At 32.7% G+C, this 12,168-nt stretch overlaps 1 protein-coding gene across 9 annotated transcripts in view; it reads left to right on the top strand.

Annotated features, from left to right (window-relative positions):
• The window catches only part of LOC128984186 (annexin B9-like), a 281,946-nt gene extending 271,617 nt beyond the window's left edge, over nucleotides 1-10,329 (top strand). For 3 of the 9 annotated variants that reach the window (XM_054403524.1, XM_054403510.1, XM_054403482.1), the window contains one exon: nucleotides 6,323-10,329. In XM_054403524.1, the coding sequence (XP_054259499.1) occupies nucleotides 6,323-6,373 (51 nt within the window). In that variant the 3' untranslated portion in view covers nucleotides 6,374-10,329. Of the gene's footprint in view, nucleotides 1-5,997; nucleotides 6,096-6,322 lie in introns of all 9 variants that reach the window. The other 6 variants (XR_008489985.1, XR_008489986.1, XR_008489984.1 and 3 more) reach the window with 6 other exon arrangements.
• The last annotated feature ends 1,839 nt before the right edge of the window (nucleotides 10,330-12,168 follow it).

Raw genomic sequence — 12,168 nt, forward strand, 5'->3', positions numbered from 1 at the left:
ATGACAAAAACAATATAATGTGAACCATTGATGACTCCGCTCAATTTTGTGGATGCATCTGCGAACGCCACCTAGTTGAGCGAAGCTCTTATACGTCGACTCTTATGCATTTCGTAATATGCAAACTCCTCCTAGACGGCTGAATCAATCGTTTTCAAATTTTGCATGGTGATAAAGAACATACCGGTGAGTGCCAACATCTATATGGCGTTAAAAAAGTCTCTCAGGAATCCGCCCCACTGGGTCTCAAAGATTCAATGTAATCCTTATGGAAGCAGTATTTGACACATAAACAAAGACATATGATCAGCTGTTGGCTTTTGAATGCAGTAGATAAAGAAATAGCTGATAGCATTATTCCACAGATATTAGAACAGAAACGGTATGGATCATAAATATAATCAAATGACGACACTAGCTTGAGGTCCGTGACTTAGGAAGTGGTGAAGGAAGTAGTAAAGGTGTGCAGCCTGGAGTATGGAAACTGTTTATAACAATTATATTAAAGTATCTGCAATCCTAAAATTCTATAGGAAGGGAGGAAAACAGGTCTGCGACGTAGGAAGTGGTGAAAGAAGTAGTAAAGGCGAGCTGTTCGAAGTGTGGGATCTGTTTATGACCATTAGATTAAGGTATTTGCAATCCTATGATGCTATGGTAAGAGAGGGAAACAGGTACGTGACGTAGGGAGTGGTGAAGGAAGTAGTAGAGGCAAGCATTCCGGACTGTGAGAACTGTTTGTGACGATTAGATTAAGGTATCTGCAATCCTATGATGCTATGGGAAGGGAGGAAAACTAGTCCGGGTCGTAGGAAGTGGTGAAGGAAGTAGTCAAGGCGAGCTGTCCGGAGTGTGGGAACTGTTTATGACGATTAGATTAAGGTATCTGCAATTTTAAAATGCTATGGAAAGGGAGAAAACAGGTCCGTGACGTAGGAAGTGGTGATTGAAGTAGTAAAGGCGAGCAGTCCGGAGTGTGGGAACTGTTTATGACGATTAGATTAAGGTATCTACAATTCTAAAATGCTATGGAAAGGGAGAAAACAGGTCCGTGACGTAGGAAGTGGTGAAGGAAGTAGTCAAGGCAAGCTGTCCGGAGTGTGGGAACTGTGTATGACGATTAGATTAAGGTCTCTACAATCTTACAATGCTATGGGAAGAGAGGGAAACAGGTCCAGACGTAGGAAGAGGTTAAGGAAGTAGTAAGGTGAGCAGTGTGGAGTGTTGGAACTGGAAACCGTTTGTAGCAGTTAGATTAATGTATTTGCAATGCTGAAATGCTATGAGAAGGGATGGAAGCATCCCCACGACATAGAAAATGGTGAAAGAAGTAGTAAAGGCTAGCAGTGCGGAGTGTGGGGAATGTTTGAGGCGATTAGATTAACGTATCTAAACTAATACAATTTTATGGAAAGTGATAAAAACAGGTCCACGACGTAGGAAGTGGCTTATGAAGTAGTAAAGTATGAGCATAGTGTGAGAACCGTCTGTGGTAGTTAGATTAATGTATCTTCAATCCTAAAATGCTATGAGAAGGGAAGGAAACAGGTCTATGACGTAGGAAATGGTGAAGGAAGTAGTAAGGCTAGCAGTGCAGAGTGTGGGAACTGTCTTTAGCAAATACATTAACGTATCTGCAATCCTAAAAAGCTATTGGAAGAGAGGGAAACAGGTCCACGACGTAGGGGGTGGTGAAGTAGTAAAGGTGAGCAGTGTTGAGTGTGGGAATGGATTAATGTATCTGCAATGCTAAAATGCTATGGGAAGAGACTGTAGACTGTAGGTTAAAATGATTATGACGCACGAATCAATACATTTTTTTGATACATTCAATCGTTTACAATCGAAATTTCCAACTGAGTTGACAACAGCTGATGTTTACTCCATAGAGGTTAAAAACGATTTTTACTCCCTAAAGAGTAAAAATGCTACTTTAGACCCGCAACGCATGCATTAAAACGACTGTTTTTACTGCAGTATGACAAAAACAATATAATATGAACCCTTGATGACTCCGCTCAATTTTTTGGATGCCTTTGCGAACGCCACCTAGTAAAATTATTAGTTGAATAAATCAAATAATAATCTCTCCAATACACTTAAAAACAAAATTTTACTAATGAACTTACCTGAAAAAATTACTGAAAAGTTCTACATTAACCATGACTTTGACATAATAAATTGTTTGTTTTAATTTACTAGAATGGTAAAATACTAGGTCAATAAAAGATGCTAATATATTAAAATACAGGATGTCCACAAAAGATTAGTACGGTTTCATACCTAAGCCATATCGTTATTTTTTATGTAGATGCTCTACCTGTGCACATTACTTTAACAAAGACACTAAATTTGGTCCTATGTGAAGAAATTGCTTGGCCTTTTCCCCAATTTTAAAACGTTTTTATTAGCTCCCTTTCTTGTCCGGTACAAATTTTGCAATCAATTTTAAAATAACTTCCCAATGAGCTATAGAGACTTGAAACTTTTGAAACATAGCGCACAAATAAATGACAATGCAATCCTACTAATAATCCTACTAATATTATATAATATTATAAATGAGAAAGTTTGGATGTATGTATGTTTGTGAGAAGTAAACACGAAAAATACTGGTCGGATTGGGCTGTAATTTGGCATGATGATAGCTCACATTCCCGATTAACATATAGGCATATTCTTATCTCAAAAATCCTTTTGGGCTCCGCCCCAGTGGCTCTGCAGTTCCCCATGTTAACCTTATGAGTATTCATATTTAAAGGGAATTAAAGAATTTAACCAGCTGTTTCAACAAAAAGAGTTTGTTCTATGATATGCAATTAAAAATTTATAAGATTTACCAACAGGGTGCAGCACTATTATTTTTTTCATTTTTTATGAAATCAGCTAATTCGAACTAAGCAGCAACAAAACATTGTGATACGCAATGAGAACTGTCAAAGTAGGATTGTTTACAGCATGGTTATGTTTTTAATTTCATGAATAATTTGTGATATTTTGCGAATTTTAAATAATCTATCTTTCTCTATTGTGTAGGTGAAGTGGTAGAACATTATGGCTATGGTAGATGTATAATACTATAGCATACCGTAAATTTTGGGAAGCAAATTTTCTTAGACCGTGTCTTCTCACATTGCAACAGCACAGTTTGGATGTATGGATGTATGTATGTTTGTGACAAGTAAACACGAAAAATACTGGTCGGATTGGGCTAAAATTTGGCATGATGTAGCTCACATTCCCGATTAACATATAGGCATATTCTTATCTCAAAAATCCTTTTGGGCTCTAAAATCCCAGTGGCTCTGCAGTTCCTCATGTTAACCTTATGAGTATTCATATTTAAAGGGAATTAAAGAATTTAGCCATCTGTTTCAACTAAAAGAGCTGGTTCTATGATATGCAAAAGCATTAAAAATTTATAAGATTTACCAACAGGGTGCAGCAATATTATTTTTTTTCATAATTTATGAAAACAGCTAATTTGAACTAAGCAGCAACAAAAAACTGTGATACACAATGAGAACTGTCAAAGTAGGATTGTTTACAGTTATGTTTATGTTTTTAATTTCATGAATAATTTATGATATTTTGCGAATTTTTAATAATCTATCTTTCTCTATTGTGTAGGTGAAGTAGTAGAACATTATGGCTATGGTAGATGTGTAATACTATCGCATACCGTAAATTTGAGGAAGCAAATTTTCTCAAACTGTGTTTTCTCACATCGCAAACGCAAAGATCGGGTATAACTGCAATAAGAATTTTATACTTATTCAATCAATCAATCAATCAAAATATCCTTTATTCATTTAAGTACAATTGTACAGGAATAGAATCAGATCTTACAAAATAAAATGTTTTACATTGAACTAAAAATAAGACAGAATATTTATTTTATTTGTTCTCCCAAAACTCTTCAAGAGAATAAGGGGCAGTTTTAATCAAATACTGTTTCAGACAATTTTTAAACTTTTTTGTATCATTTTCAGTTAGAAGTGTTTTTGAAAGATGGGACATAAATTCATTTCCTGTGAATTTTGTTTTCTTTTTATAAAATTCTAGATTGTGTCTATCAATTTGAGATTGAGAAAGAGTGTTATAATTATGACTAATTTTGTTTGATACCTGAGTTTTTGTAATATTATTTGCCAACCCCGTACGAAGGACGGGTCTGCTAGTATTATATAATTTAATTTTCATATTTCCCTTGGGCTACGCCCTATGGGCTTGTTTTTATTAGCTCGCTTTCTTGTCCGGTACAAATTTTGCAATAAATTTTAAACTAACTTCCTGATGAGCTAGAGACTTGAAACATATCTCACAAATAGATAACAAAGCAATATTATATCATTTAATTTTCATATTTCCGACTAAGCAAATTTCCATTTGCCTGGATAGATTTTCGATTAATCTATTAAATTAAACATTTATGTTTAACGAGTACCTAGGTTAGCTGCTACAGGGAAACTAATAAAGTGTGTTTTTTATTAAAATATCAATAGCTTAGTATGAAATAAATAAATCCGCCAAGTTTTGATCAAAATCCAATACTCTAATAAGAGCAATGTTTGCTTGTATGTATGTATGTATGCATGCTTGCACCAAGATCTCAAAAACGGCTCCGACGATTTTCTTCAAATTTTGTAAATAGTTTATTCCTGGCCTAAAGGATACTGCAGTTAGAACTGCAAACAAAAATCTAATTACGTAGAAAAATGAAACTGAAAGGTTTTGGTTATTTATTAACAGGCCATATAAAATATATTTAACATATTTAGACATTAAAGACTAAAAAGTAGAAAATAATTTATAAATATGTGGGGAGAATAAATACTTGTAAGATTTAAAATTAAAAACGTGGGGCATAATAATATAGTTCAATAGGTGAAGATAATAATAGTAAATTAGCATGCGCCCCATGTTTTTTGTTTTAAATCTTATAAGTATTTATTATCATTTCCCTTCCTTGCGGTTAAAAAGCAGTAGGTAATTGATCATAAATACCTATGCTACTAAATTTGTTCTCCCATGTATGCACAAATTCTTATAAATTAATGATATGTACTGTAGAGTTTTTTTTCACTGTATGTGTTTTTAACAAGCTTGCTAAAGCACTGTAAATTTGTACAATTACCGGTATTGAATTTATTTGTTTACCGTAGTTTTACTCAATAATATTACTGCTCTATCAAAAGGTATTATACATCATTGCATAACTAAATATTGAATCTAATTACTGCTTAAAACTATGGCTTTAGAATGCTTTACAAAATCATCACTTTCATGGTGGAAGGAAAATACATAGGTGTGCTTCCCGTCATATGCTGAGTCACCCAGATTGCAGGAAAAAATCAGGTGATTGTATTGCCATATAAGAATATATTTGTTTTGACTTGATTTTTATTGTTTTTATAATTTTTGTAAATGGTAAAATGGTGTTTGCAATCTGAGTGACGTCAACATATGACGGGAACACACACCTATGTATTTTCCTTCCACCATGCATCACTTTTTCCTACATAAAACATACAAATTATTACAACCATTGCTGTTAATTTTTAAATCTCTTAAAGTATTAATTTTTTTACAACATTTGAGATGTAGATGAAGAACTTTGCTCATCGTGTTTCCTGTGCTTTGAGGACAGTTGATGAAGCGATTTTCTATGTCCTAGGTCAGGTGGAATTAAAACTGCATACTTGGCGTATTCTTCCTTTCATCCATAAAATATTTTTACACTAATCATTTACTTCTATTAAATGGGAAAGATTCAAACACGCATCTTTCTTTGTTAATAAGTAAGTGGTTCTGCAGTAAAAAACATCGATAATATTCAACAATTTTAATCACTGTGTAATATCTTCTATTGCTTACACACTAACACACTGACTGGCCTAATTGAATAGTATGGCAGTAATTAATTTAGACTAACAACCAAAATTTAAAAATGTTCTTTTGCAACAGTTTTTACAATCAAAAATTGGTTTTTTGCAGAATGACTGTGGAGGGGATTTCAAAAAGCTTTTAATAAGAATAGTCTACTAAAAAGAACATCTAATCGAAGAACTTCTGGGTTTAAGCACATGCCTATAGTACTGGTTCTATACATTCAGTTTCAATTATTTGTTTAAAGTTTGCTTGACTGCTTTTATAATAAATCTATTTTTCACACTAGTTACTTCTGATGTATCATTCTCCTTAGAATTAGCTGATAAAAGAGAATTAGAAAACTTTTTATGTTAAAATTTTGCACGTTTGCCTATCCTTATGATGAACTATTAACCTTTATTATATTAATTTTCCTTGGTTTTGGTTTTAGGGGGACACGTCGGGCGATTACAAACGCCTGTTGCTACTTTTGGTCTCCTAAACGCAGCTGCATGCATGGCTTTCACTATTAGGCCTTATAGCACAAAAACTTGTTACTTTTATAGTTGTATGTAATATATATCTTTGTTAGTATTGGTGATATTTTATAGATATTTATTGTTCAGAGCTATATTAACAACTCTATGATAAGTGCCAGAAAGTTGTCTATCCCTTGTAGCTGACACATTTTTCTTTTGTGATGTATTAGATGAGTTGTTAAAATAAGGAACTAAGCTAACAGGTAAAAAAATTTTATGTTATTGCAAAAATAAAATAAAATTAAAGACAAAATATCTTACTTAACATTGTTATGGAAGTACATTAATTTAAGACAATTTGATTTGAGATGGATTAAGCAACAACAAAAGAAGGGGTTTTCTGGTTCTGATTATAATGAACTTGTAACTTCAATTGTTACCAAATTTGAAACCAAAATGAACAAATGTGCACTTTTATAGGCTATATTTTTTATCATTAGTTTTTATTTTACTATTCTTTTTTTAAGATTTGTGTTTTTTTTTATCAAATTTGATACTTATGTAAAATGCTAGTAGTTATTATCAAACACAACCAATATAGTCCACATTATTACTTTTATACAAGCAAAATCCCCTTACAACACAAATGCAGGTTTAGGTAGGCCCCTACACACAACACAAATGCAGGTTTAGGTATGCCCCTACACCAGGTTTAGGTAGGCCCCTACACACAACACAAATGCCGGTTTAGGTAGGCCCCTACACCAGGTTTAGGTAGGCCCCTACACACAACACAAATGCAGGTTTAGGTAGGCCCCTACATACAACACAAATGCAACAACACAAATGCAGGTTTAGGTAGGCCCCTACACACAACACAAATGCAGGTTTAGGTAGGCCCCTACACACAACACAAATGCAGGTTTAGGTAGGCCCCTACACCAGGTTTAGGTAGGCCCATACACCAGTTTTTATTCTTTTTTTCTTACTCATTTTCTATACCTCACAACTTTATAAGCCTTAGACATTGTCTGCAACTAAAATAAAATCCTATTTTAAAGTGACTGAAATAGGGAGTGAGAGATTCTGATTCCTTGTATATTTACTTGATTTCAGAGTGATTGTACTGGGGAATTCAAAAGCCTTTTGGTCACAATGCTCGGTTGAGCATCTGTTTGACACATTGATGTCTTAGGTGCCTTGAGGTGACTAGACACAATACCAACATTGAGCGTACACATATTGTAGGTAGTTAGTGTCTATTTATCTTTTATGCAGAAGTAAAAGGTGCTTTTTGAAATATTTTGCCCTATTAATTGTTACCAGACGAGATGTTTTTGAACTTGATCTGAGCACACCTCAGTGTATTTAAATATTTTCATTTATAAAACAAGGGCTCTATCTGTGTATAATTTGCAAATATTTTTATTGTTTACAGATTTCAAAAATTTTGTTTTTAAATTGAATTTATATTTATATATTTATTAAAGACCCACACTTCGTCAAGAATCACGTGTAAAGCTTGTGTGGATTGTTGTATAACTTAAATTTGAGTTGAAGTATAATATTTAATGTAATATATTAAAGCATAAGAAAAGTAACCCCGCTATGCACAATGCACTAACATCTAAGTTTTATAGAGAGTGTTGAAAAAGTCTTAACACACCCAAAAATAAATTAAACGGCATAAGATAAAATGCCGCAAATTTGAACTTGGATAACCGAGTGGAAAATGGTAGCCGTTCAAAGATATCTTTAATCTGCCATTTTAAATATTAGAACAGCTGCCATTTTTTACTCAGTTCTTTTGAACTCAAATTTGTGGCATTGTATTCTACTAATTAAGACCTTTAATTTAATGTGCATATTAACCTATCCATACATTTATGATTTTTCTCCGACTTCTAGCAGGCCACTCCCGAGGAGGTACCGCATAACTGAATTATGAGTTAACATCATAAACGTCAAAAAAACATGAATGTTAAAATTAGAAATTTTTTAGTTGCCCCCTATCCGTTTAAAGGGGGAGGGTGCAAAATTTTGATTTATTGCAAAAAGCTAGAAAAGTCATCATATAATGATATGTTGAAGTTTCAAAATTTTATCTTACGCTGTTTAATTTATTTGTGGGTGTGTTAAGACTTTTTCAACACTCTGTATATTCAACTTTGTAAGGTACAGAACAAAATATTAGTAGAACAATGTATTGGAATATTTGGAAACAATTTGACTTTATTTGTTATGTAGAGATTTTGTTAAAATATAATAAACAAAGCCTGAAATTGTTATATTTTGATTACTGAATTTCAAAAGCATTACAAAAGAATTTTAAAATTTTCCCAATTTTCGGCTATTATAACCGTCAGATTTATATCAATTATTGGTGTTATGCAAGGTTTTATGGCTGTCTTAGTCTATGTATATATACCTACAGTATACAATACAATTTCATTTATACCTCATATCCTCAAACTATTTACAAATTAAAAATTAAGCAATTCTTAGTCAATTTTTCTAAAAAACTAGGCCTCCCTACAATAGTTCCTAGAGGTACAAACAAGTCTGATAAAATGTCAACAGGGGTTTGAATAGGCTAATATATTATTACCATGGGATCACATCATTTGTCCGAGTTTTCAACTGTCCGAGTTTGTTAAAAATTACAAAATTTCATTTTGTGTATTACAAAATTATAAAATTATAAAATTAAATTATTATTATAAAATTAAAATTATTATAAAATTATTATAAAATTATAAAATTATAAAATTACAAAATATTTGAAAAATCATTTGTCCGAGTTTTCAACTGTCCGAGTTTTTATTATTAACTAATAATAATTAGATAAATCAACTGTCCGAGTTTTCATTTGTCCGAGTTTATTAAATTATTTTAAAAAATATCGAAATATCAAGTGTCCGAGTTTTCAACTGTCCGAGTATGGCTTAAATAATAATAATATTTCGTTAAATCAACTGTCCGAGTTTTCATTTGTCCGAGTTTTTAAATTATTTAAAAAATATCAAAATATCATTTGTCCGAGTTTTCAACTGTCTGAGTAGGGACAACATCAAAATGTGACACTGCGCGCCGAGACTAGCGTGTCTAAAGCGCCTGTTCATAAGTCGATGTGAACCCCTTCTGTGAAGGAGTCAGGCATTGTGCGAGCCGCGAGAGCCCCTCACGTCGAATTAAAAAAATTATTTTATTTTTATATAAGACTAATTTTACTATTATTAATTATAAAATTAAACTCTCATCACCTAACACAACCAACCAAACTTGCTGATAATATAAAATACCCCCGCCATCATTATTATATTATCAGCAAGTTTGGTTGGTTGTGTTTGGTGATGACAGTTTAGTTTTATAATTAAAAATTGTAAAATTAGTCTTATAATAAAAATAATAAAATTTTTCTTAAGTCGACGTGAGGGCCTCTCGCGGCTCGCACAATGCCTGACTCTTTCACAGAAGGGGTTCACATCGACTACTGAACAGGCGCTTTAGACACGCTAGTCTCGGCGCGCAGTGTCACATTTTGATGCTGCCCCTACTCGGACAGTTGAAAACTCGGACAAATGATATTTTGAAATTTTTTTAATAATTTAAAAACTCGGACAGTTGATTTAACGAAATATTATTATTATTTAAGCCATACTCCGGACAGTTGAAAACTCGGACACTTGATATTTTGATATTTTTTAAAATAATTTAATAAACTCGGACAATTGAAAACTCGGACAGTTGATTTATCTAATTATTATTAATTATTTATAAAAACTCGGACAAATGATTTTTCAAATATTTTGTAATTTTTAACAAACTCGGACAGTTGAAAACTCGGACAAATGAAATTCACCCATTACCATGATTTTGATTGATTCTTTTAACTTTCATATGGTAGGCTATTTATTGTAATAGGCTATTGTATTTTTTTCTGCTATTTTTAGAAATGCAATAAAATATTTACAAAGAATTCTGTGTGTTTATTAAACCCATATTTTTAAAATTTACTTAGCATTCACCTTCGTTGTAGCTTTGATTATAATACAACTTCAGTATCCAATAGTCAATTGTTGTAGCTTATGCTTGAAATTAAGACCTCTAGGAAGGTCCTTATTTTGTAGAAGATTAATTTGTTTTTAAACAATAGTATTATCATACTATACTAATTACAGTGTGTAAAGATATTTTTATAATTCATTGTTATCAAAAGGTTGTACAAATTTATTAGTTTTGTTATGTAACCTACCTTTAGTTCTCTAAAACCTGGGATGTTTGGTTTTTAAGAACTGAAAAGTTTATAATTTAATGGTTGGTTAATGGCAATGGTTGAAGCTCCGGAAGTCCATGTCCATTGTTGAAATAATGTACATCTGGTTAATTCACATAAATGACACTTGCCACAGTCATTTTGATTTTCTTTGGATAATTTTGAAAAGTAATACGGTATTTAAGATGTTATTATTATATTGTAGTTTTCTTACAATTATATATTATTCTAAGTAAATTAGATTATTGTTGGTTTTTGATCAGTACAGGATGGATATGGTGAGAATTGACATAAATATTATTTTGTAACATAAAATAGGAGGATAATTCTGTGGGGTGATGGGATATTATATAACATTGGATAAAATAATACATATTAACAAGGAGAAGCATATTAAATAACTGATAACACATTATTAGGGGCATTAACAAACATTATAGGAGAAAACACACAAAATTATAGAGAAATTAATGTTAATGATGAATGAATGACATGTAATATTACAATACTAATTACAGTGAGTAAAGATATTTTTATAATTCATTGTTATCAAAAGGTTGAACAATTTATTAGTTTTGTTACGTAACCTACCTTTAGTTCTCTAAAACCTGGGATGTTTGGTTTTAAGAACTGAAAAGTTTATAATTTAGCTTTAAATATAATTTTTTCATGATTTGAGAGCCATTTTTGCTTCCTATAAATCTTATAACCTGTCAACAAAGGTCCACATTGCAAACTTGGTGTGGAGAATACAGGTGCAGTAGACCATGTCTTCTTAACTGACCCTAACGGGACCGGACAAGGTTGGATACTCAAAAGGTTGGTTAAAACGGACATGAAGTGCTATTCATTTGGAATTATGTAATCATTATTCTGAAATTGTGCGTGCGTTATTACAAAATAAACTACCCTCATCTCCTTTTCTCTTGTATTGACGACAGAAATGTAACAAATAAACCCAAAACACGGTTAAGTCAAATACTTTCAGTGGAATAAAAGCCAGGCCCCACACCAACTTAGGCTCCCAAATCAGGGCTGTATTCTGCAGCGATTGCCAAGGCCCACAGCCTGGGATGGGACCTCACTTGGGATCTCAAAAGATTTTTTTCTCTCTTGGAAAATAAAAATTAACCAATAATCTGTTAGAATTAGGGGGTACAATTTTCTGAGTTAAACTTATATTCTCACAATCGCCAAAAGCATCTGCAAAGATTACACAATCAAAAATAACGACACCCAGCGATCACAGGTGACAATAATCAGATCTTGCAACCGCAAAAGATAATCACGATTACTGGATTGCTCCGAGACCACAGAGATATTCATGATTTTGCCGTGATATTAGTGATGGGACAAACGACTAATTTCAACTATCCGATGGTTTTGCTTTCATCCTATAGTCTTCAGATGGATGATTCATCCGATGGTTTTTAGTGTAGTGGGGTGGGGAGCGTCCATGCTGCTTCCGGAGACAGATAAAACTATCCGACTAGAGGTAGAATGGATAAACCATCTGTTCGCGCGCCTGATCAGTTAGATAGT

The sequence above is a fragment of the Macrosteles quadrilineatus genome, unplaced genomic scaffold, assembly GCF_028750875.1.
Source record: "Macrosteles quadrilineatus isolate MER2022 unplaced genomic scaffold, UCM_ALF_1.0 Scaffold_1__1_contigs__length_201487025, whole genome shotgun sequence".
Taxonomy (NCBI): domain Eukaryota; kingdom Metazoa; phylum Arthropoda; class Insecta; order Hemiptera; family Cicadellidae; genus Macrosteles; species Macrosteles quadrilineatus.